Genomic DNA, 27,556 nt, shown 5'->3' with positions numbered 1-27,556 from the left:
CTGGTATTTCCAAGGAAGAGCAAGATAGCACTACTTTATTATGCTCTCTTGATTTGTGGTACTTCTGGTTATACTATACAGTACTACAACGGTGTGACTGATGTCAACTATCCACTATGTACACACCTTACCTTTTTTAAATCGAATACGAGTTTGGAAGCAACTCACCTGTTTTAGTGGGGGGAAAGAAGACAGCCAATGTGTCTTGTCAGGTTTTGTACCATGTCCTGGTAGTTCTCTTGGGAGAAAGTTTGTTCTGTGTATTTTTCTTCTTTGGCAAAGGGAAGAGAAGCAGTGTACAAAGGGGCTTCCTTGGACTTGCTAAGGTTCTCCCTCCTCTCTCTGAAGAATATCAGTTCACCTAAACTCTTCCTTGTTATGAAAGACAGGAAGTGAACTCTCCTAATGGTTAGGGCTTTATCCTGTAGAGAAGGGAATGTAATAGCTGATAATATTGTTGCACATCACCTCAATCTCCATGTGGTATGAGATTCCAGAAGTTCCAGATATTTACCCAGGGTTTGGTTTCCTTGGAATGAAGGACAGTGGAGACTATGGTGGCTTTCTAATATATGATTTATCTATGCATATATACAACCTGAGCCTATGATGTGGGAGCTCTCAGCATTAACACCCCAGAAGGCTTTGCTTCTACCATAGTCATAGCCTTGAATTCAAGCAGGAATCTATCCTGGCTATCACTCTCAGGCTTCTGCTTGCTTCCAAGCCCAGCTCTATCACACACTATTGTCTGTCTCACTACCAGCCAAGTGAGGGAGGGGGACCAACAATTTCCCTTCTGACACACAGCAGCTTCCTTTCTTATACTAACAACCCATACTTGGGCCCTTGTGGCCCTGGCCCAGCTACTTGAACAATGGGATCTTCCATTAGATTCCAACACACACACGCCCCTCCAATCCAACTAACAACAAAATAATTTGTCCCCCTCCAGAAAACAGAACATAATAAAATAAAGTAGAGTCTGCTGGGTCAGGCCAATGGTCCAGAATCCTGTTCCCATAATAAACAGATATCTATGGCAAGCATGACCTGAGCACAAAACCAGTATGACTTCACCTGTTGCTCCAGAGCAAAGAGCTGAAAGCACTGAAGCCTTCCTTTTGCCATCTTTCTTCTCACCTAAACACTGCCTTATATTGAGTCAGGTCTGGCCCAGTACTGCTGCCTACTCCAATCAGCTGTAGCATTGCAAAGGGAGCTGCATTTTGGAGAGCCATTTTAATATATTAAGCATCAAACCAAGTGATTTGGCATTTAACTATGTTCCCTCCCCATAGCAATAAATGCAGACTGAAGGCCAGAAAGGTGGTGATTCTACTCCATTGCTCTTGGAAGTCAAACCATCAACAGTGCAAGCAAAAACATCCATCTCAAATGCAACTGAGGTTTGAATGATGGATTTAAAAATCAAACAGTCAAAAACTTCATTGGTCACATTCTATAATTTCACATACACCAGATATGCCTCTGCACAGTCCTCAAACTTCTAATTTAATTGGGATGGAGGAAAATACAGGTTCATCTTCACGTTTGATTGAGTTACATTCTGTTTTTTTCCTGTCCTTGCTGAATCACAGCCATGATACGGAAATGAATTTTCTGTCTCTATAGAAATCACTTTGATTTACTACAGTATCCTTGTTGCTGCCCCCACCCCTCATCCCCACCCCCTTTCAGGATTATCCAGCTTCAGGAGATACTTCAGCATCTATATTCTGTCTGATTTATGTTACAATTAAAACATTTAAAACATTTGCATCACTTGTTTCCAAAAGTAGCACAAGGTGCTATGTATATGAAAGCAAAACCACCAAAACAACAGCAGAAAATATAAGAAAAGAACACAGCAGAGCAAATCAACAACAACAGCGCCACGTAGGTTCTTCCCTCCACCTATCAAAAAACCAGATGAGGCCACATTTGACAGAACTGGTGCATGCAGTTGGAATGTGTTCATAGCATTGGGGATAAGACTGAAAGAATAACACCCTTTAGGCAAGTGTCATATGGAGGTGCATCATGTGTAGAAAAAAGCTTACTCCTTAATTACATCCCTTTGCTCCTTGTAAATTCAGAACCACATTAATAAGTTCTAAGCAATTCAGATATAATGCTTCTCTGTACCCTTTGATCCTATCCCCTTGACAGGTTTTCATCATATTTTCAGTGTCTGTTTCATGCAGTGCCAAACAAAGTTCTCCGTGATGCATCACTTCATATTTTAAGAGGAGGACCCTGAGGTTGCACAGGTCTTCAACCCTGGCCCCAGTGTTCATGGGCTTTCCATACCTTCTGGAACCCTAACACAAATGGATTCCAAGAACACAAAAGCCTATCCATATAGTTACCCTGTGAAGTGCTACAATGGGAAATTCTTTCCTAGGTTCCATTGCCACAATGTGTTTGTCAATTATTGTGGTGTCAATTTTTGTCAGTTCTTGTTGTTGTTTTAATACTATTTTTTTTACTTGCAAATTTGCATGTGGTAGCCCAAATGGGTGGCTTAACCTTTCTTGTCCTAACCTGAATAGGTGTTTGTTTGTTTGTTAGGACTTGTTTACTGAAATTTCTTTCAGCTTCTGCAAAACGACTGCATAGGGCTATGCATTCTGCATATAAGATTGCTTCTTTCTTTCTTTCTTTCTTTCTTTCTTTCTTTCTTTTTCTCTCCTATTGTATAAGATAAGTAATTCCAAAGTAGGTTGAGATTATTTTTTTCAGATTCAACATTTCACAACATTATATATAGCTAGATGTGACAGTACAGTGGGGTATGTGTGTGAACTAAACATTTGGTGTCATATATTTTGGGCTCGTAATCTAATTAGCAGCAGTGGTTCTTATTGTACCTGAAATCAATGCCCCTAATTATTGTGTTTCTTTGTATCTTCTATCAGCTGTCCCTTCCTTCTGTCTCTGAACATGGATCTATGGGACAGGTAGTTCTTACTACTACTACTACTACTAAAATGCCATGCATCTGACCAGCAAGCCATATAAAAAAGCACAAATATCTGCTTCTGAAACTTAAAAGTTAAAGCTGAATGCATGAACATCCTCTTTCTGCTCTAGAGACAGGCCTGGGCCAGGAATTCAATGTTCATAATGCTTGTTTTGATCTAACGCTGCTTCTGAATGACCCCATTCGCAAGATCTGGACAATAGCTACATAAATACAAATATATTTCTATAAATTTCATCACACATGGTTTATAATTTAGACTCAATGCCTCACCCCCGAAATGGGATTGTAACTTGGTCTCCCTCCCACCTCAGATATCCGGATATATGTCTTTTCTCCTATGCTTGGGCCCTGCTTTTTGATATTGATAAGATTATCTCCCTTTTTAAAGGTAAGTGGGATTTTGCTTTGAAAGTGGAGAAACTCATAAGCAGGGGTGCCAACTTGAGTAAAATATGGGGGGGCGGGTAAGTCCCACACTGCATAATCAATCACATGACATGGCGCACACACACCATTTGAATGGCAATGCCCATCAACTTTGGGGGGCCCAGCACTCTCAAATATTTTAGGCGGGGTGAAGGGAGCTCGACCCCCAGGAGTTGGCTCCTATGCTCACAAGTTGTGAGAAAAGGCCTGCAAAATATGCATATGGGTTTTTAGAAATCTTCTGTCAAACATTTATAATTCTCCTCTCTGAGGTTTTCCAAGTATTCGGCAGGAATGAAAAAGAATGTCAAGGACAATGAAGGCTTGATCACACAACAACACTCAGTACTACTTTTAAACTTAAGACTTAATGACAACAGAAGGTCACAGCTTGAGACACCAGACTGCCACAGAAGTTATTCTACAGGACCCTTAACTCTTAAGTGCTTATGCAGCAGTTTGCAGTAGTACACCACACACACTTTTCTTCCTTATGTAGATGTTTGATTTATTATTTCTTTGATCTAGGATTGCCATGGACATGAGTCTTAAAGCAAAATTTGTAGTGAATGTAGAGATTCCTCTTCAGGTGGAAAGATCAGAGAAATCTCAAAGGAGCCCATTAAAATGTTGATAATGTGTGGACTTTATCAGAAGTTAGGGTGGGAAAGGCATTCTGTACACTCCTACGTTTCACTTCCATGGATGCAAAGACGGTTGCATCTGCTCAGGCAAATCATGAAGAGAAGTTCAAGGTAGGATGAATGAATTTTGATAAGACATGCAAAATTATCTCAGGCATTCCTCATACCTACCTTTTTGAAACCTTCAACTTCTTATCCTTCCATGATCATTTATATCAGAAGTCCCATGTAAATCTGTTGGGAGTGTCACTGGTTGCCCCCAAAGTAGGTGAGGCTCATTTGATGTTGACACAAAACCGGGGCCAACCCATTGTGACACCCGAGACGAACCAAAAAATAATGGCCTTCGCATATTTTTCAAATGTCCACAACATTTAGCAGGGATATTTGAATTTGACCACATGACTACTACATATCACCATAATGAGGATGGTGGCAATACCAACCAAAATCAGCCTACACATAGCCTACACCCTAAACACAGATATTTCTGATATTGAAACTTAAGGTTTAGAAGCTGAACAATATTACCTTCTCCAGGAGTTGCACTGGCACTATCATGACTACCAGTATGAAGCAATTGATTTCTACTAATACTGTCTAGGACAAATAGATGTCCAGTTCACCTTGTGTTGATGAGCAGCGTCAGCAGCACCAGCTCTTGTTTTATCCAGGACTGAATCCACTAAATATTGGAGACATTCAGCAAGAAGTAACACAGATCAAATGGTCAAAAGCATAAGATAAGGAGATAAGGTTGAGTAGGCTAGATGCTAGGGAGTGTGTAGGGGCATCTGGGGGTTAAATACACCTGCACTCACCAAAGACAGCAAACACTGAACGGGGCAGAGATTATAGCTAATAAGTTTTGGTAGTTGGCAGGATAAAAGGAGAAAAGTCAGGTAGATCAATGCCTGTCACTGCTGCCCTTGGGGAGAAAAAGATAAAGGGTGAAAATAGAGGAACTAGACATGAAGGACATGAAACCTCCACAGATGAATATCCACTGTATGGCAGACCTCAGTCACTCAAAACCTGTCATGCTGAGAGACTAGACAGAGCCAAGAAATGCAGCAGAAGATGAAAAATGTACTCAGTGACTAGGAGTGATTACTTCGACTTTCCAGATTGCAGCTCTGGAGAAGAGGAATGCATTTCAGCATCTTCTGTGCCATTGGTCTGGGCCCTAATTTCTGCTAGTCTGGCTGTTGTAAGAACAGAGGAAAAGAGTAGCAGGAGAAAATAAAGACCAAATAACTCTTGGAACACTCATCTGTGGACATAAAACCTTCTGAACATCTTCCTTAAAAGCATAGATCCCACCTCTAGGAGATGGTAGCATTACTATGACCACCCAGGCTTCTGCATAGTTTGTCTGAGGCCTGGGATGGGAGTCTTGTTAGGATAAAGTTCTTGTCATAACCACTTAAGTCCAACAGGCCCCTGGAAGGGCACCCCAGCCAACCTAGCCCTCTGAAGCCCGGGGCAAGTGTGTCTGGCTGTCCTCCACTCTGCATGGGGCTGCTTGGAGCTATACCCTTTGCATTAAACCCTTCCATCTTGTGTTCCTCCCCTCTCCCTCCCTAATTCAAATTTCTGAAACTCTCTGCTTGAGGTCAGTGTGACTGAATTAGGCCAAATTCTTCTACCACACACTATAAACCAGTGGAGTCTTGTGGATGTGCCATAATCATTGTCAGTGGTAGGTGACAAGCAAATAATCCCAGATCAAGTGAGAAAAGCAAAATGGAGAACCTTTGCAGGGGCAAACAGGATTACATTAGAGATACCAGAGAACTCCAGCTAATAAAATAATGTGAGTCAACTAACCTAGTCACATCCCACACAGCAATCAGAATGTCTTTGCACATGGTCAGTGAACATCACTGAGTATGTCATGCTCAAGAGAATTGGTGAAAAGTAGCGAGGTCTGATGCATTTCCTTTTGATATGAGAAACAACTTTAAAAGGTGTAATTTTAGTTCTTTCTAAAGAAATCTCTCTCCTTCTTCAAAGGTGATGGATTAGATCCTGAGCATGAGAATTAATCCACAGAGCTATCACCAATAATATTTTATCTTCATGCTACCAATCATAATTTAGTTATAGCAGACCTTGAATAAGTCTCTCATATATATATATATATATATATATATATATATATATATATATATATATGATCTAAATGTACCCAGACTGAAACTTCCGAAATTGTAAGATGTCCTCTATAATGTTATCCAGTTCATATGCACTCTTTCTGTAAATTTGTCAAAAATAATTTGCTATGTACAATACTCGATGGCATAAAACAAAAAACCACAAGTGGCACTTAGCCCTTTAGATACATTTTGTATGACTTAAGGGCTCTTGTTAGAACACTGTTAGCAGCACAAGTTTGAACTCAGTCTGATAATTTCTGAAAAGAACAGAATGCGTTAAAATGTTTGTAGCATGTGGTCCATGTGCACTTTATTCTAACAGACCAAAAGAGCTACCTATTTAGAGCTATAATGGTCAGTTAAAAATATAAAAGAAAGGGGACACATATCTCTATACTACAAAGCAGCATAATTCAGACCTTGAATTATTACTTGAAGCTTGCATAAGGAGTTAAAAATATTTTGTTTATGGTTGGCTTTTTAGAAAGGATCCGTGTCTGGCAGGTGGACTTCTGGGTGATATCCAAAGAACCGTTGCTGCTGTGTTCCCATGTACTTGCCTCTACTGTCTTATTTAATCTGCATGAACAGCGAGATATTCACTTTGTATACAGAAAAATATATATGGATGACTACACATTAACTAGCTGACTACAAATATAATCAGCTGCAATTCCCTTGATGTTACAGGCTAAGCAAAATGCTGTCACACAATTAGACACACTGTGGCTGACTGTATCCATGATGTACCAGTTAACAGTAGTCTTTCACACATTAGTGCATAATTACAGAAGTATGACTGGGGAAATCTTGATATAGAACCAGGCCCCAGAACTTTAGCATCCCTACTCCCATAACTGATTTCTGCAAAAACTCTTGCAGATAGAGCTGTGTTCCCCAAAGGTACCACTCGGGCTACAATATGAACTGTGCCACCTGACTGAACATTCAGGCAGCTGATTCCAAAGACTTAAGTTCCCATCACAGACCAGATTCTTCAGTTTGGATGTGGACATTTTCTGAAGTCGTGTGTGCAAGATTTTAATTGGAGTCGAAGGGATGGACACATATTATTAGAATGGAAGTAGAGATGTTTCTGTTTCATGACCACTTTGCATGCACTTAATGATAGGTCGTTTCTCTTCTATACCCTTCTGTAGATTTTTTTAAAAGGTGAAAAATTCACATTTCAACTTTTCCCTCTAATGCAGGGGGCAGGTCCACTGTCCCTCAGACTTTGTGGGGGGCCGGACTATATTTTGAAGGGGGGGGGAGAATGAATTCCTATGCCCCACAAATAACACAGAGATGCATTTTAAACAAAAGAGCACATTCTACTCATGTAAAAACATGCTGATTCCCAGACTGTCCACAGGCCAGATTTAAAAGGCGATTGGGCTGGATCTGGCCCCTGGGCCTTAGTTTGCCTACCCATGCTCTAATGCATACTTGATACACATTATTCCTTTAAAATGCACATTTTGTATACTTTTCAATGCATACCTCAAATGCATTTCCCTCATAAAATACACATCCTTGTGTGCATTTTTTTCCCCTAATTGAAATGGTGTCACAAAATTCAAAGAAGTGCATTCCTACCTGCATGTACATCCAGGACTGGAAAATTAGGTCAGTTTGCATCAAAATGCAAACCAAATAATTCCCCCCCCCCCAATCCCTTAGTAGATTTTGTGAACAAAATTATGGCTATACAGTATAACCTCTTTTCACAGAAATGATCTGGGGAGCATCACAAATGTTCAGATATGCAAATGTGTGATTAAACATTCAGCACATACAGTTGTATCAATGGTTAAATGGCTAACATTTAAATAGCTGAAGTTTAGACAATCTGGACTCTTTTATAATTCTAGGGATGAGTAGATTATAATTATAGGGGTGAGTAGATTCCTTCAGTTCCACTCATAATTACTCCGCAGTTCTCTTATGCCTTAGATTCTGCTCAAGTAGCCTGTTGGCAAGATACAAGAAATTTGGAATGTTAATAATGGATTTTGTGCAGGAAAAAGTATTTATTTCTTTGAGATTTATAGTTTTTAAAAAAGGGGGGATCTGTATCCAAAAAGAAAATTTAAAAAGTAGCCTTCTCACATGAATGTACTAGTCCCTGCTCAGGATGAAGCAAAGCCCCCAATAATTCAAAGAGCAACCTCCAGAACAACTTCACAATATCTGCTTTTATGTAAATATCTATTTTCTTCCCACAGGAGTGCATAAGTGTACCTGTTCTATATGCAAACACAGAAGCAGATCCTCCAAGAAAATCTACTTTTGTTCCAAAGAGCACTTATTTGGGGATGGATCAAGGCTTCCCCTTTGGCAAACGGAAGTGCACCTTCTGATCACAGATATATCATGGATTATGCAGCAGGGAGGAAGTTGGGAGAACAAGGAATCAGCAAAAGCAATTGTGTCCTCATCTACCAAAGGAATCTTTCTGTTGAATCGAAAGCCTTCTGTGGATAGAAGTTGCCATCTGACCACAATGGCTGTGTTCTACCTCCATTCTCAGAGGGAGCATACCTCTGTATGTCAGTTGCTAGGAATCACAATTGGGGGGAACAGCATTGTTGTGTTAAGGTCCTATTGGTGGGTTTCATGTAAGCATCTGGTTGGCCACTGTGAGAACAAAATGCTGGAGTAGGTGGACCATTGGCCTGATCCAGTTGGACTTTTCTTACATTCTTTTGTTTGCAAAAGTTGAAGTACGGACTGGAATCTGGTATGTAAATTGCACTGAAACCAAATTTGATGAAGGTATTTTAAGAAAATGCATAAATCTTTAAAATAATTTCAAATATTAAATGCTTTAAATAAAAAGCTATACGGTACCTTGGGTTACAGACGCTTCAGGTTACAGACTCCGCTAACCCAGAAATAGCACCTCGGGTTAAGAACTTTGCTTCAGGATGAGAACAGAAATCGTGTGGCGGCGGTGTGGCGGCAGTGGGAGGCCCCATTAGCTAAAGTAGTACCTCAGTTAAAATCAATTTCAGGTTAAGAACGGACCTCCAGAACGAATTAAGTTTTTAACCCGAAGTACCACTGTATCTGTAAAATGAAAATCACACACAAACACACATTGTTTTTACCATCTTGAGCCTTGAGGGAGAAGGGGACAATACATTAAAATAAATCAACTGGAACTTATTTACCCGGAGAGACAAGCTTCTCCCATTTTATCTTTTCTCTCAACCTGAACCACTATCTTTTGAGCTTTTGTCATAGTGAATATATTCCCAGGTCTTGCATTTGGCTTGCATGAATGCTTCCCTGCACTTGAAATCTATGCTTGACGGTGCTAACTGTAGGCCAAAAGAAGTGATCTAAGTATTTGTTCTCAACATGTTTGTTGGGACTGGACACACTTCCTGGTCACACCAGGAAGGCTGCAATTCTTAGGGCTGCATTCAAGGTTTCCATATGCTGTAGTTATCAATAATAGCTGTTTCAATATTTTAGAGAAATAGTGAGCTTTAATTGAAAGTCTAGCCTTTTAGCCTAGTAATACAGGCGACAGACAGCTAATTCCTGATCTGCAAGAAGACGTGGTCTAATATAACGTTTCCTCTTTATCTCTGTTTCTCATCTTTCCAGTATTAAATTCAGTTATCCATATTTTCATAACACTTTGTGATCCCCTTTGGTTTAAAGTTTTCATGAAAATGTCTCCTAATGCATACATTTTTGTATGCATTTTTGCCTAATATGCACATATCCCCTGATATAATGCATTTTGTAAGCGATTTTCACTGATATATGTCATTAGATGCACTTTGTGCTAGAATATGACTTTAAAAACACACGATGCTTGCTTAGAAAGCTGCATTGCAAAAACCAGAGAAATGTGGATTTTGAAGGAAGGCTGTGTTTCAGTTTCTGTATGGTTTTGAAAAGATCTAATTAGCTAAGATTGCCTTAACATCTGAATTGAATTGAATTTATCCCACATCCCTATCTGCAGGATACCCAGTTTGAGTCTCACCAAAGCCCATGCAGATGTTCTCAGGTTAAATCTGTGGCATTTCCAGATAGGGCCAGGACTGTGGCAGGCTGTGTGGTGGCGTAGGTAGGGCATCACTGCTCTCCTAGCTTCTGAACACAGCATTTCACTGGTGCTTACCAGTAGGAGATGGGGCAGGGCAAGGTGCAGGGAGCTCAGTGCTGTGTGGGGCAGCACCCAACTCCCCCCTCTTGCCCCCCCTCAGGTAAGCACCAATGACATGGTCTGTTTGGAACGTCCCAATGACACTGTCATATGGGCTGCTAATGGGCTAGGGAAAGACCCCAGCCTGAAACTCTGGAGATGCTATTGAGATGTAGTTTAAATGATATTGAGCTAGATACCAACAGTCTAATACAATATAAGGCACCTTCATATGTTCTTAAACTTGAGTTGCAGACTGTACGGGTCAACTTCAGAAACAAAACTAGACAAGACATCACTCCACCCTCATTGGACTGATTGCTAATTATGAAAATTTGGGCACATGTTGCTGTTCAAGCATTTCATTTCCATTTGGCACCAACAACAGCTTCAGAAAAGTGATGGAATTCATATGCAATAGTACTTGCTGTTTGGTACTTCATCATCAGGCATGGATTTCCCTTGGCAATAGGCTTACAGCAATGCTAATTATAATATGAACCCAAATCCAACATACCAGTTGAACCCGCTGCCATACATGACAAGCCTCTATGGAGACCGGAGAGCTTAAGTACAGGTGTCAGGTTTTTAAAATGATTGTTTTCTTTACAAAAAGGATAAACACATAATTCTTTGCACAAAGCATTAGAAAATACTGTGATATTTTATTATTAAAAATGCTGCTGAAAAGTTTATACATATGTGTCCAGCCATATATATCTTCTATCCTTACTTAAGGCAGAACCAAAAAAGAAAAGAAAAATGCAGAAACAATAATAAAAAGAAACCCTGCGTGCCTCTTAAGGTCAAGAAGAAAAGCCTGGGAAAGTTCTTTTTTCTTTCCTTTTATAGTTTTTTTTTAAAGTATACTTTGTTGTTATTATTATAGAATCCTATGAAGAGCCTAAAAATTTCCATTTATAAATCATACATCTGTCCAGACGTATTAGATTATTAAAGTGACGTCATTGTCATTGTTTTTAAAAGCTAAAATCATTCACTTACAGAGACGGTTTTACCCAAATGTCACAAGCCTGACACAGTACTGTACATGTTGCTAGCAGAAGACAACTGGAAATACTAAACAAATACCATAATTCACATAACAAACATACCCAACTAAGATGCCATCACATCCCTTTCTCTTTAATCCCACAAGTCGTGAAGAACTGTTGTGTCTTAGTGGAGGCAATGCGTCAATTGTGAGAATGGCATAGAATAGGCCCAGCTTTAATTAAGATTACAGTAAAGATCATGGAAGGCAATTGTTTTTTTCCTGCATCCCCATTTAATACTGCGTGACAAACCGAGCTCTAAGCTCATGTAAACCCTCACCAAGAAGCAGAAAGCATATACAAGTTTTCAATTTCCAACAAGACTTCAGTATGGGCCACAGTAGTCAATTTGCTGGATTGCCAATCCACTTTTTGCGATTCTCAATGTCAGGACCTGCTTTCTTTGCCAGAAACAGTATGGAGCTGCGCCTATAACACAGCTAGATGAGAAGATGTCAAAGTAGCTGTAAGTTAGTATGTTGCAAGCTGTCTAGTCTAAAGGCAGAAGGCATCTTGTGTCAGATATGATTATCTGGGGATGATAATACAGCGTTGTGCCCTTTTTAACACAGGGAAATAAAAAATACAATATACATCCTGGGAAAGATATGATCATGTGCAGAGCAACTCTGTTCAAATATCTTTGGTTACCAACTTTAACTTCAGTTTTCTAAAGACAAAATATAAACCATTCTTCACTTATTAATAACTCAATTCTACCTTTATAACAGTTGATATTTTTTAAAAACTTTATACAGAGGTGCCAAGTATCTTGTTGGAACAGCTGCCTTTCATACCAAACTCCCCTGTTAACGGAAATAGAGCGAGGAATTAAGAAAAAGGTTTGATGCTTTTGCACAGTAAAATGATCTAGCTTCTTCAAGGCGACTCACCTATTGTACATTTGATATGGTTTTCTTCTAGCTCTCCAGGCCATCCATCCTTTCTGTGGTGCAACAAAAGACTGTGGGCTTGGTTACAAATTACTACTGGGACAAAAGCTCTTTATAGACTGTTCCGTCCAGATCTTCCCTCATACTTTATTAAACGAACAGTAAATAGAAACTATTTCTTTCCCATCTTCCACTTCATGTGTTTCCCTTGTTCAAAATAGCAGAGCAGTTGCTTCTCAGATCAACCTCTTCTGCAGACAGCTGGTGCAGGCAGAACTAATCTTCCTCAGAAAAAGACTGGCCAGAGAGGCAGGCCTTCTTAATATGCATCAGGGCACTCACAATTTGGAAAGCAACGATTCATGGCATAGCGGATACCCAAAAGAAATAAAAACAAAACAAAAAATATGGACTCATAGCTCAATTTTAACAAGCTTTTTTGTAATTCTTCAAATCTGTTTCTCTGTGTTGCGGTATATGAAGGCTAACACAAAAATAGGAAAGGAAAGGAAAAAAAGGATTTATATATTTATATATTTATATATTTTTAGGAAAACAAACCCAACTGTTTCCTATCTATGAACGCCTTAACATGCATGTGTGTAACCTGTAAAAGAAAATCTGGCAGGCCACACAGTCGTCTGTATCCTCGGCATGACATCATGTTCTCCTAGAAATGAAACATTAGGGAGAAAAAAAGAAACCCTCATGTGTTGGTTTACCACTAGTAATTAAGAAGAAAACCCTCCTTTTGGTCTGGGAGGAAACAGAGGTGGTATGATTAATGTTTATACACATAGATCACAACTGAAAGCACAATCTTTCTAAAAGCTCTTTTCAAACTGAAAACACCAATAAAAGCTTCTTCTTTTTAAAACTCACAGCTATGTACATTTTTTTTTTACAAAGTTTCTTAAATATAGTTCAGGCTGGCAAGTCATCTCTTTGCACAGAACTATACGTATTTACTGCATAGTCAGTCCTATTTTTTTTTAATAATAAAATCTTATTTCCCCATTCTGGATTACAGCTTCTTATGATGGGTAAAAGCCCATGGTGATGTCTTTTGTATAACAAGGGCCATTCATGGTATGGCACATATAGAACATTTTTTTAAAATTTTATTTATTAAAAAACTGTACAGTCACTGGCTCTGTGTTTCCAGAAGTTTCTGCTTCTGTTTGTTACACTCAATACATATCCTTTCTAAGTCATTCTCTTCAGGCCTCAACTCTTAACTTTCAATCAGAGTGGTTGAGATATTAAAGCAGTATCCTAATAGCAATGTACACATTTCACATTTCACAGGGTTTGAGAAGGTGATCTTTTTTTTTTAATAGAATATCAGAGTTCCTATGAAAAGGATCTGTAAGAAAATTGTGTCTGCCTTTCTCTCTTTCTCTATATCTTTTTGTTTTGTTTAGGCAAGTTGCTTGATGGAGAGTATGATTTATTTTCTTTGCTTTCCCCCCTTTTTTTCCTTATTTTTAATCTTCCGGGTGGCATGGGGTGGGGCGAATAACAGAGCTATACCCTAGTGGTGGAATGTCCATGGGGCAAATTAGTACTGTTTTGTCCTCCGCTGAAAGTGTTGAAAGTATGCAAAGGCTGCATTCCTGTTAATGTGTTTGGAATCATGGTTATGGTGTTGGGCGTCATGAGTGGAATGTCATCTGGAGATCTTCTAAGAGTGAGGGTATAATCAGGTGGACAGGTGAGTCTCAGGGTGTCGTGTGCCTGTAGTGACTCACACTCGTGATCGTGCTCCAGCTGCTTCATCTGCAATGACATTATCTCTTCATTCTGTATGTGGGCGATATCGTTGGTGGTGTTCCGCTGTGGACTGGGGCGTCTGTGCGTCTCATGACGTCGCTTGTCTTTTTTATAGTACAACGCGGCAAATGCTAATATGTTGAGGAATAACAGAGATGCCCCTACGGCAATGGTAACACTCAGCTCTGTGGAATAATCTCTCTTGTTTTCTATCAGAACACTTGCATCATCTGGAGACGTTTTCTGTGTGTCTTTCGAATGCTTCGGATTGTTGCTCGGTGTCATCAGTGGGCGCTTGGTGGTGAACTTCCCGCCAGGAGAACGCCTAGTGACGTAAGGGAATGATGTCATATCAGGAGGCGGCACCTTTGTTGTTGTGGAGACATACTGGAATATTTCATTCAGGTTGTGTAAATGTGGAACAAGTTCTAGCCAGAAAGCAACTTTCGTTGCTCGGTAGTGATCCCGGACTCTGGGTTTCAAGCCAATGTGTAAATAAAGTTGGTCCTTTGGATTATATTTAGACCAGGCTACTTCTTCAAAACGATTGGGTTTCGTGTGGATAAACTTTGTATCCTGGGGAACAGGTTGGTTCGGATCCCTGTAAATATACAAACAAAACAATATTACTGTTATGTACTGAAGTTCTCACCCTGGGCCAGCAGGGGGATACTGTAGATAGTTATGCAAATAAGAGATCAAAAGTGACGTTCAGTGATTGGATAGTTTTAGAAAATTGTTACAGCTACATTGTACTGGAGCTCTATATAAACCGGCTTACTGAACCCTTCAGTTCAGTTCTGTTCTGGCCTGTGAATAAACAAGAGCTGTTTGAAGAATCGCTGTGTCGTCTGATATGTTCACCCACAACTTAACAATTACAAAGCAGTCCCAAACCTGGAAAATAATTACATGCTCGGATATACTACTACAAGCTTTAACAATGTTTATTTCAGGATATTGATGCCAGGTTTTGGTTCTTCAAGTTCATATATATAATCAGAGCTAGTTTTCTGTATTATGTTTAGATCAGACTGTTTCTTCAAAAGGGGTGATTTGGACAAACACTATAAAATGGCAAATTGGCTTATATAGGTGCTCTTCTGATTTCACTTCTCGCAAACGGGATAGCAAAATTGTGATCTGATTTGTTTTACTCCTAAGCCTTTGTACTGAATTCCCTTCCCAATGCACTTCTAACTAGAACTATGCAGAAAGTACTGCCCCCGCCAGCCTGAACAGGTTCCTCCTTTTCAAATCAGATCCAACCCCATGCTTCTGTTTCTCCCTTATCCTCCAAAAACATGACCACCTCCCACAAGTAATAGGTGTTACCATGGGAAAATGTGGAGAGGGTGAAACAGCAGAGATCACTCCCTTCAAATGCATTATCAGCTGAAAATTACATGCAGAACATCATTCCTTGCTAGGAGTTATGAAACTTGACTAAGAATTTCAGAAGGAAAACTACCTTCTGTGAGGCATGTGCAACCAAGGGGAGACCCCATGAAGATTTTTCTTTCCACAATATAAGAAGCTGCCTTATTGTGGGCCAGACCACTGGTCCCTGTGGCTCATATTGCAAATACTGGATACCACTGGTTCTCCAGCAGGAGTCTTTCTCAGCCCTACCTGGAGATACCAGGGATTAAACCTAGGGCCTGAACTACATCCTTTCCTCCAAAGGAGACTTCTGCCATTTTTTACTCCCCACATACCTACATAGTAATAGGAGAAGGTGGCATGGAGGGCAAGTGAGTGCCAGGAAATTGTGGTTTTTGAGTGTTCAAGTTATATGCTTAAAAAGTCCCTACAGCTTTTTTCCCTGTTGTTAAATATTAAGTGTGGACACTAGAAAAGTCTGAATAATGTTCTGGATGAGTTGGAAGGGACTCATCCATAACCATGAACAAACAGCATTACAGAAATGTGGGTAATTGAAATAGTGAAGAAAATCTAAGCGAGCATTTATTTATTTATGCATTCATATTGTACTTTTTTCTCTCTAAGAAGCTCAAGGTGGTATACATTTAATTCCCACAACATCCCTGTGAGGTAGGTTAGGCTGAGATGCTGTGATTGGCCCAAGGTCACCCATTGAGCTTCGTGACAGAGTGGGGATTTGAACCCTGGTCTGCCAGGTCTTAGTCCAGTACTTTAACCACTACACCACATGGGCTCTTGCAAGTTCTGCTAACAGCCTAATCAGTGACAAAGACAGCTGGGAGAATGCAGCAGGTTCCCAGTGTTTTGCTGCACATGGCCAGTGCATATCAAGGAACTACAAACACAGGAAGGCATGCTGCAGTGAGCAATCTCTGTTTCACCCAGATAGCCATTGCTGTCAGCTTTGATCATCAGTTGCACCAGGGGGAAGGGAAAGCACTGCCTGCTCACCCATGGGCAATCAATGCCCATTTCTTGCCAGTAGCCTTTTTATGCATACAGAAGGAAAGGTCCATGGGTGGAAATCTGTTTCCACACCGAGAGATCGTCTTGTTGCATCAGAGTGATTATCATTACTCTGATTATTAGGCATCCTTATTAGACACTGCAACAAAGGACTCACATTGCTTTCAAAACAGAAATGGTGGGGGAATAATATTTATGAGATACGGAGCCTTGCTTCATGCTTCAACAGCAGTTATGTATTCTTTCCCCGAAATAAGACAAATATGTGAATATCTTTGTTGCACTGCAATGGCTGAGCTCAGCATTCTATCTTTTGTTACAAGCTACATTTTTTCCTCAGGTTCTGTTTGACGAATTAGTGCTTTTTCAATATTGCTCCAGAGTGCAGAATGCATTACACCAAGGTTTCTCATTTTTATTTCCAAACATGTTACATTCATTTATTTTAGAAACGAGCATTACAGTATTGCTTTTCGCAGAATGCTACAACTTTTCAAAATATATTCAAAATATCCATAAGCACAATTAAATGCTCCAAAGGTTCCTTCATTGTTCAAACAGAGCTGCTGGTTATTACAGCAGGCAAAAGTATTATTTAAGCTTAATAATATCCTTCTGTTCCTTTGACAGAATTAGCTTTTCATTATTACTATTTTTAACGAAAGGGAAATTCTCTTGCCATTCAATGCAGCATTAAAACTTCTGAATAGCCCAATGTGGGGAGAACATTAGCTTATATAATTTATGAATTTTGCGTATTGTGTGCTTAGTTCTAAGGAAATAATTTGATACTGCATTATTATTTTTAATATTATTAGCAAACCTTATGTTGCAATATCCATGTTTAAAACACTATTGTTGCCATTCTGCAGGACTTCAACATCTTCGGCAAAACTTATTAATTTTGTTTGTAAAGAATGCCACAGTATTAGTTGTTTTACAAATAGGGAAGGGAAGGGAAGGGAAGGGAAGGGAAGGGAAGGGAAGGGAAGGGAAGGGAAGGGAAGGGAAGGGAAGGGAAGGGAAGGGAAGGGAAGGGAAGGGAAGGGAAGGGAAGGGAAGGGAAGGGAAGGGAAGGGAAGGGAAGGGAAGATCTGGTAAATCCTGAAGAGTAAGCAGTGGGATAATATGATCCCAATTCAGCTAAGGTAGACTTCACTTCACTTCAAAGTAGACTTGCTAGATCAGGAGCTGCACAGAACCAGCTGTAGACCTAAATAACTATGATTTTGACAATATGGTACTTGACCAGGAACTCATGTCAAAACATGAGATGCCAATATCCACTAGAGTCCAAAAATGATGACGACAACGCATTTTGCATCTTGAAAGGTATGCTGGTTGTTTAAACCATTAATCTATGTACTACAATACCAATCCCACCTCTCAAATGATAATATTGTCAAAACCTGTTTTAATTCATTTTGATGCTCATATTCTGCAGAAGCTAAGACCTAAGAAGCTGGAATTTGTTGATTCTTATTCCACCTGAAATTTGAAATGAAATGGAGAGATAAAATGTGCTCCTAAGGTACAGGATGGGGCGAAGTGCCATCCTCAAGTACCATCCTCAATTTTTACTTTTTCTGACAAGTATACCCCCACGTAAGGGATGCCGTCTTAAGAAATGCATCAAATTAAATAGCTTGCAGTGGTTATAGTTCAGTATCATCCATGTGGGAAAATATTCAAGCAATCTTGGGAGAGTAACAGGAAAATGTAGCCTTCTGGTAAGGGGGGGGGGTATGTTTCTGTAATATAGAAACGTTACAAAAGTTTGATATCACTTAGCTCGGAATGTGAGCTTTTGCAGCTAGTAATCCTTGGCTGCATTAGAAGTCAAATGCTATCCCCCCCCCCAAAAAAAAAAATTCTTCTCTGGTTCAAAATGTCAGCAAGATTCAGTACATGTACAACATTTCTTTAAAATTAACTGCCTGCTCTCACTACAGCTTTTGTTGATTGCCATGGAACTGTGCATTAGTATGCAAAGGCTTCCTTTAATGTTTAATCCCTGTTTTTGCAGAATGCTGTGAAGTTTGTACTACATGACCTGCTGCATACTAGAAGCTGCCCTTTACTAAGTCAGACTAAGTTTGTTAAGCTAGCACAGTACTGTCTACACTAAACTTGAAGCAACTTTCCAGCACCATGGACAGAGGTCTTTTCCAACTCTAACTAGAGTACTCAGGGATTATACCTGGGGCCACCTCCATACAAAGCAAGTACAGTCATACCTTGGGTTGCGAGTTTTCAGGTTGCAGACCGGGCCAAACCCAGAAGTACCAAAACAGGTTATTTCCAGGTTTCGGTGCTTGCACATGCGCAGAAGCACCAGATTGCATCACGCGTGTGCGCAGACACAGCGCTGTGGGTTGCAAACGTGCCTTCCACACTGATCACGTTCGCAACCCGAAGGTATGACTATACTCTATCACTGGGCAACAGCCCCTCTCGGACCATCCAAACAAATAGGCAAATGGGGTATATCTTCTGTGTTTGAGCTGATTCTTTTATCATTTCCTATGCTTGTTTCCGGTGCATCCAGATCTAAAGTGAATGCCTTTGTACTTTTGGCTGTGTGTGTCGGTGGGAGACTTCTCAAGCAGTTCTCCACTACAGACACATGGGAAGCTGTCAAGTTATACTGAGTCAGATGACTGGAGCATCTAGCTCAGTATTATATTCACTGACTGTTAATGGCTGCCCAGTTTCACACCTGGGATATTTTCCAGCTCTGAGACCTTTTGCATGCTATGCAGATGCTCTACCAATGAGGTATATGATGATAATGTGTGTGCATGCACTTGCCAATGGTACAAGTGGGAATAAAACTCTTGGAAAGAAGAGTAGTGGTATGCCCTCCTATGAGAAAGCTTGCAATTACCAATTTGCTTCCAAACAGAAGCAAAAGGAGTTAACCCATCATGTACAAAGCCATCTGAGATGTAGTGATGAGGGTAGCACATCAAAGTGTATGCCGCAAACATTTATACAGTGCCTTCTCTGCTCACTTAATGGCATTTTAAACAGTACTGTTTGGAGAGGATTGCACGCAAGCATTTCAGTCTCATTTCTGTGAGCACACTGAAGAATAAAGCTGGCGGAACTGGAAATACCGCATCAGTAAATAGCTGCTTTTGATTCCTAATGTTTTCCCGCTTTCAACAGCCACTACCCTTCGTCACATTTCATATGCTAGCTCCAGTTACAGGCTGGAACACAAAATGCCTTTTGCTGTCATATCTTTTGACACTTAGTGGTTTTGCAGCACTGCCCTCTCCTCAGAACCTAGTTCTTGTAGTGGGCCCATCAAACAGTGTGCAGTTTGTAAGCATAGGAGGTCTGAGGTCTGTGCCAGTTAGAGGAATAGTGCAGAACCTCCAAATGATGCACTAAGTATTAATTGTAAAGTAAGATTCTGGATGTTGCTGTTAGGATATTTCTGTTCCACCTTAAAAGGGAGCAGGTTTTGTGAGTCACAGAGTCTGCGTATTTCCTGTTCACAGGAAGTTTATGTTGTGTCTATGCTTTCGTTTTCTCTCTGTGCCTGAGACATCAACGCAGGCAGTCTTGTTTTCTTTGTTCTGACCAACGCTGAATAAAATTGTAAATACTGCTCTCCTGTGTGCATCTTTCGCTGTGCATTATCTGCTGATAGAGCGTGCATCAGCTCTAGAATGTGGCAAGCTATTTCTGGAGCTCGTGTCGCTAATTGAATGATACTGCGTGTCTACAGGAGATTGATGGATTGTCCGGAATCGATGTGGGGTCATGATGGCCTTTGTCTCCCTGGCAGTATCCCAACAGTTGCTTCCTTATTTAGGAATTGAAAACATGTCAGATTGTGTGTGTGTGTGTACAACATGAGGGACTAGGTATTCCTGATTTTACTGGGAGGCTAGTCAGCTACACCAGTTATTTCTTACAAACATAAACAGTACAAATATATATTGAGTCCCCTTTGGAATACTTGCTTAAACATTCCAGGTTGCAAGCTCATTAAGTTTTCAAGACTCTGCTTGAGAGAAAGTGACCATATTTCAGTCTCATAGCAGACAATGACCACTATGTTAGAGACAGCACACCAGAGAAAGCTAAATATACTATAGGGGGGGGGGGCAACAGGAACTATGATGAGGAAGGGATCCTTTCAATACCAGGAGCACAACTTCCAGTACAGCTAAAGAGACACATATACAGGAACAGACTTCTGCACACATATTCTGTATATGGAAATATGCACTCGATTCAACCGGTATGCTGTTCTTATCTGACACCCCTAAAAGGGCTGTACTAGCAGTAGTGATGGTCAAAAGTTGATTGGTGCTATCACTCATTATCTGACCCTGAGAAATGCAAGCACATAGCCCTCCACTTGGTGTGCAGTCAGATCAAAGCTTGCTATGAATTTCCTCCTTCAGGGAGAGTGTGATCCCATCCCGGGCACGCAACATACTGACTTCTGAGATCCAGGAAGCACTCACCCGCTAGGATTCAGACAGTTGATTAGCCCTCACCTAGCCCATTATTGCATTCAGACCCATTCCCAATTCAGATGTTACAGAGAAATTGAGTTGGATATCATCAGCTGGCAGGACTTGCTGGTGTGTGTGGCTGAGGCTGTGGGGCTGGAAGCTGATCCAGGGGAAAGGGAGAGTGATATATGGAGTTTTGTGCCTACTGTGAAGCTGGAGCCAGGGCTGCAGGAAGGAGAAGAGTCTGTGCAGTTGGATATGAGGGAGGAGGTGCAGGATGTGGGGCTGGAGCTGGGACCAGAGGAAGGGCAGATTGAACTAAGAGCAGAGGAAGAAGCAGAGGAAGAGACAGTGTCTGAGAGTGGGGCAGTAGAATCTGCTCCATTACCTTCCTCGTTGTACTCCAGAACCAGGATGGGCTTGGAGAGACAGGCACAGCAATACAAGAAATTGCAGGTTGTTTGTGTGCCTGCATCAAATGAGGGTGGAAGCATGGCCATGCCATTGCTCCAGCAGTCCAGCCGAGAGCACAAGCCTGGGGAAGAGATGCCATCTACTTAGTCATGTTCATGTTCTGAGATACCGTAATGTGTGTGGTTTCTCAATAAAGAATATAAACTATCAACCATTTGTCCTTTTTGGGCTGGGCATGCTCAGGACATCGTCATACTTATGACATCTGGCTCCAAAACTCCTAATAATGACTCCCAACAACATAATCTAGATATTAAAATTGGTCTGAAAACAATATAGTGCCCTGCAGCAACCAATAGTTGAAGTGTTCCAGGGGGCCAAGAAGCACTTATCCAATGCTACCTTCTGGAACCATTTCTGGAGAGAAGATTGGAACCACTGCAAAACAGTACCCCAAATACTTATCTCCCGTAGAGGGGTCTAAGAGGATGGTATTAAAAGCTGTATAGTAAGACTAACAGGTTTGCATTCACACACCCCTCTCCTGACAGAGGTGACTATGGCAGTTTCAGTCCCCAAACTAGTTATGAACCCAGATTGGAATGGGTCTAGATAAGCGTTAGCTAGGGGTCAGGGATGATGGGAATTGTAGTCCAAAAACAGCTGGAGACCCAAGTTTGGGAAACACTGGTCTAGATATTCAGTCTTCTTTAGGAGGTACCTGCAGTGGTGTTTCCACTTGTATCTGCCTCTCATGTACCTTGCCCCCAAAGAGAGTATTTGTGACAAGGCAGCAGTTGTTAATTACCATGGGGTATAGGCTGGGTTTTTTCAGAAGTGGCACACTATCCCCTCCTTCAATTCTACATTTAGTGTTATCAGTGCAGGGTGCTGCATTACTCTTTATAAGAATCTAGTTTAACCTCTACCCAGAGTGTTACTGCTTTGCCAGAAATGTTGCAACATGGCAAGCATTCACCAAGGCTCTTGCGTTCCTCACAGTCTGAAAAATCTGAAGGCCAAGTGGTTGGGAAAATCTCTTTTAAGGAACTGGACTGCAGTGTGTTCAGTAAGACAAGTTAAACTGGAGTTTTGCATATCTTCATCTTTGCTTGTGAATGGTGTAGAACTGTGACCATCATTTTTGTAAGAAGATGTATTTTTTAAAATACGGGTAGTTTGGTTTTTAGTAAAAAAAGAAAAGAACACAAAATATACAGTGCAATTGCAGAACACCATCTTTAGATTCTATTCATTCTCTCTTATTGATTCCATATTTTCTGATTTTCTCCAATGACTATGATATTATTATGAGTACTAAAGGGTTAGCAAAACTGAAAATACTTCACTTTTCAACAGAGCAGGTGGGATTTCAAGGTCACACAGTTCCAAAAGCTTATTGTCAATTTAGAGCAAATCCAAATAGGGAATATTTGTTATAGTCAGTCTCATTTCGACCTAGTAATCATATTAACAGTTGGGTGCATGGTAAAATGATTAATGGCCCTTCCTAAAGATTTTTGCTGTCTTTAGGAAGTATGGTATAAATCCAGACCCGGGAGAGTGTACAATTTTATGTACACCCTGCTGAAATTAGCTCTTGAGCAGGCGGCCTGTGCAAAACTGCTTGAAATTATGAGTAATACTGACAGATGGGATCATGAGGGAGCTTTTGTAATCCTTAGATAAATGCTGAAGCCTAACTTGTTAACACCCTGCAGGAATAATAATAATAGTAATATAAATAATAAGCAGATACAGAAGGTTGTGACATCCTGGGAATTGTTCTCTATATATTTCAAACACCTATATGTTTGATTCTACAAGCACTGTTTATTAACAATAATACATCATTATTGTTGGGAAGAGAGGAACCCAGTTTAAGCAATATCTGTTAAAAAACTAAATATGAGAGGTGATTGGGCAACCTATAAAGAGCTGCTAACAGAAGTGGAAGATCAATTAAAATTGAAAAAGGTCGAAGACACCAGAGAGCTATTAAAATACTGGTTACAGTATAATCAATTAAATGATATCTTCAAATTGGATAAATAGAAGGGTTTTGGTAAAGAGATATCAAGGTTTGAAAAAGATCTGTTGCAAAATAATGTGAAATTACTTTTGAAAATGTATCAATTAGTTTTAGAATGGTTTACTAAAGATGGAGAAAGTAAATCTGTAATAATACACTGGGCAAGAGATTTTGATTATAATACACAGTTTTCATCATAGGAAAAGCTATGGAAAGAGGATTTGAAATTTACAGCTTGCTGTTCGCTGAAAGAAAATTATATGAAAATGATGTACCGTTGGTATTTGACACCTAGTAAAATAGCAAAAATGTGTGCTGGAAATGTAAAAGGAAAGAAGGTACCTTTTATCATATGTGGTGGCCATGTGGGGTTTTAATAACATTCTGGGAAATGATATATAATGAATTGGAAAAAAAAATGTTTAAGATAACCTTTGTTTAAAAAACAGAGGCTTTTATGTTAGGAATTATAAGTGTGGAACTACCAAAAGAAAGTAAAGGACTGTTTATGTATGCAACGGCAGCAGCAAAGATGCTCTTAGCCCAGAGATGGAAAGAAGAAAAAGTACTGTGGCAGATCAAGCTGATGGAATATGCCAAAATGGCAAGACTGAGGGGAAGGATCAGAAAGCAGGAAGACCAAATATTTGCGAAAGACTGGAATATCTGAGAGACCACTGTAAACAGTTGAAATCATTGGCAGGAATACAATGACACTTGTAAAATAACATAAACATTGGATGCAGGAATAAAATTTAGAAACGGAACGCATGAAAGGAAGGAGGGAGTTCAGAAGGTTTGAGAGAACCTTTTTTAATATAAAAATAAATACTGGTAAATTGTTATGTTTGTTGTGTACAATCTCTATTTAAAATTAATTTTATTTTATTAAAAAAAACAAGAACACTCAAGTCTCTTGTCTCCTGACCTGTTTAGCCTTTCCAGCGCAGAGACATTTCCCACTTTCGAAGAAACCTTTAAGTTTAATTCCTCCATGCAATTCCATGGGAATGGCCCCATTGGACTGAACAGATATGGGTAAAAATAGGGTGAGATCCAATTGTAGCATGAACAGGCATTGGCTCACACAACAAGGCTCCCCCCTTCCCTCTGAAGCAGTTGTGTGTGTGTGTGTGTGTGTGTGTGTGTGGCTAGAAGGAGAAGAAGAGAAACTGGAAGTCCAGATGAACAAATGTTCATCATTGGTTGAACAGTTCACTCATTCCCTACTTGATCTCACCGCCATAGTGTACACGGATGACATACAGCAATGCTTATCTGCAGTCAAAGTTATGAGCAGCAATTTAATTACATTCTAATCTTCAGAAAGGATAATGTCATTGCACCAAGCATCGACCATGGCAAATATCAATCGGAAAGGAAATCTGAAAGAGCATTGTTTGCCCCATTCAGACTTTGACACCACACTCCCTTTATGCGGGGCTCTATCATGATGCAAATTCCATTCAAAAGCCTTGATTGAGAAGACCTCTTCTGGGTTGGACAGTTTTGGTCTCTCCTGTGTGGCCTGCAGAGGGGGTGTTCTTATCATGGCTTTCAAGAGGTGACAATTTAGTTTAGGATTTGGGGCTCCCCTATGCAATTCCAGAGAAAGCAGTGGCAGTCCACTCACAATTCAGAGAAGGATGTATTTGCTCCCAGTTTCTTTGATTTATACAATTAATTGCTTGGGTTTGGGGGGGGGTAGTGACTGCAGAAAAGACATCACACAATGTGATCCTGGCTTTCTTAAGTACTAAAAGATCTGCTTACTCCTGAAATGTGTCAGGAGGATGCTACACATTTCTTTGAATTCTCCGATATTGCTGCATACTGTTCTCTGCACTGCAGTCAAGCTGCAGTTCTAAAAGCCCAGTTCTGCCATTAAATGTTCATTGGAAAGATTTATGGGCCTTTAGTGTGCCACAAGGACATTTATTTTAATTCAATACCGAGGCAAGAAAAAAGAGGAGGGGGGGGAGAGAGAAAGCAAATTTCAAAAGCAATAATCAGAACAACAAACTCTGCTTGCTTTTTGGAGGGGAAAACGTTGCAACGTTCCTTAAGAAATAGTACTTCCTCAGCTTTATTAATGAGCATTTTACGTCCACCTTCACTGTTATGTTTCCTTATTTGCCTTTGCAAAACATATACAAGAAGTTTCTTCTTTGTCTTAAGGGGCTACACATTAATATAATTCATTGGATGAGGAAAGGAAACACTGTTCTTTCGAGAGATCTCTTTTCCCCGTGTTCCCTTGATATCTTTTGAAAGGCAGCTAGGTAATTCTGTGGAGGAGGCACAATGGGCTTGTTTGATCTATACCATACTTTCCTTTTCCTTCAGTGTATTTTATAACCTTAACCTGAGGACTATGGCTTTCAAGAACATTCATGCCTTAATAACAGCATTGTTTTTATGTGAAACTGCAATGCATCATTTTTCACACCAGGTAGTGAGAGAAGGCAATGGAGAGAAAGAACTGTTTCCAACAGCCAAAAAAAAGGGGTTGTTTTTTTTTTAGGAAACTAAACAATCATTACTTATGAAGCAAAGGTGGATTATCTAGGAAGCTTTGCACAGCACAGAGTTTGTACTGGGGGCATTAGTGCAGTGCCTGAGGGACGCAATGTGCCCAGCATTCCTATGGTGCCTGTGAAATGTCTCAGCAAGTATCCTGCAAAAAGCCACAACGTATGAGAGCTTGTTTGCCCTTTCTGTTCTGTTCATGGCTTGGCCTCTCCTCTGTCACAAGAGACTAGGGCCCTGTGGGACTTGACGTCTTTCTGCAGGGCCTGAAAGACAGAGCTGTTCCACCAGGCCTTTGGCCAAGGCACAGTGTGACCCCCTCCTTTGGTAATCCTCATAGAACTCTAGCAAAATGGTTGCCATTAATTTGATTCTGAATTGATTTGATTCTGAATTGATTTTAGAATGTATTTCTATTAATTGATTGTGATTTTATGTAAACTGTGTTACTTTTACTGTTGTTAGCCGCTCTGAGCCCGGCTTCGGCTGGGGAGGGCAGGATATAAATAAAAAATTATTATTATTATTATTATTATTATTATTACACTGAACACACTCTCTTAAACATGCCCACATTTCATTGCATGCCAGGACTGGACACCCACCCTCCTTTCTGAGCCCGGCTTTGGCTGGGGAGGGAGGGATATTATTATTATTATTATTATTATTATTATTATTATTATTATACTGAACACACCCTCTTAAACATGCCCACATTTCATTGCATGCCAGGACTGGACACCCACCCTCCTTTCTGAATAGAGAAGAGGTGCAAAGAGGTTTTCCTCATGAGTTGGCTAATGTGGGTGACTTTTCTCTCTTGGTTGAGGGGAGAGGCATTCCCACACCATTTTGGTTTCCTGTCTTTTTCTGTTCTTTTAGATGTAACAGCTACTTTGTGCTACTTTGTGCTATGACACATCCCCACAAAAAGCTGTTTTGTGCTATGCCATGCTCCACAGCAGATACTTTGTGTTATGCCACATCTTCACAACGCTTTCTGAAAATTCCAAATATGCCCATTGGCTCAAAAGAGAAGGGCATATCTACACTACAAACACACACACACACTTGTGCTTTGTTTACTCACAACAGAATTACTGAGAATCCACTTTAAAACTACCATTTCCCCACCAAAGAGCTATGGTTTACCTACAGCTTCCTTAAAAGGAATGACGATTAAAGCTGTTTTAGAGTCCTTTATATCAGCAAGTGCCTCTGTATGGTGAGTGACTCTGTCTTTCTGAATCTCATTTATAATTCTGCACAGTGAATAAAGAAGACTTTTTTCTCTCTCGCAAGACAGGGAGACAGTGGCAGGCCTGGAGTTGAAGCATGTCATGGCCAGGAATTTGCCAGGGCACTGAAAGGCCAGCCATGGCATTCCTTTATTTTTTTAAAAAAACTAGAACCTGACGCTAAGAAGAAAAGTGCTGAGTCAAGTGACTAAAAACACTGTCATCCTCATTACCTTAGTGCCCTTGGGACTAGTTTACAGAGTGTACTACACTGGGTCACAGAGTCATTTTGGGGGAATTGATTGTGGTGGCTGCACTTGCTTGGTCTGGTCCTTCTCTCTCAGCA

The 27,556-nt window shown here is 40.3% G+C and overlaps 1 protein-coding gene across 6 annotated transcripts in view; it reads right to left on the bottom strand.

The window, feature by feature from the left end:
• Positions 1-11,031: 11,031 nt before the first annotated feature.
• The window catches only part of NLGN4X (neuroligin 4 X-linked), a 156,840-nt gene continuing 140,315 nt past the window's right edge, over positions 11,032-27,556 (bottom strand). For all 6 annotated transcript variants that reach the window (XM_079972602.1, XM_079972601.1, XM_079972606.1 and 3 more), the window contains one exon: positions 11,032-14,708. In XM_079972602.1, the coding sequence (XP_079828728.1) occupies positions 13,862-14,708 (847 nt within the window). In that variant the 3' untranslated portion in view covers positions 11,032-13,861. The remainder of the gene's footprint in view (positions 14,709-27,556) is intronic.

Source organism: Podarcis cretensis, assembly GCF_951804945.1.
Source record: "Podarcis cretensis genome assembly, chromosome: 4".
In the NCBI taxonomy this organism is placed as follows: Eukaryota; Metazoa; Chordata; class Lepidosauria; order Squamata; family Lacertidae; genus Podarcis; species Podarcis cretensis.
The sequence above is the reverse complement of the archived record's forward strand: the minus strand, read 5'-3'. Positions and strand labels throughout refer to the sequence as shown.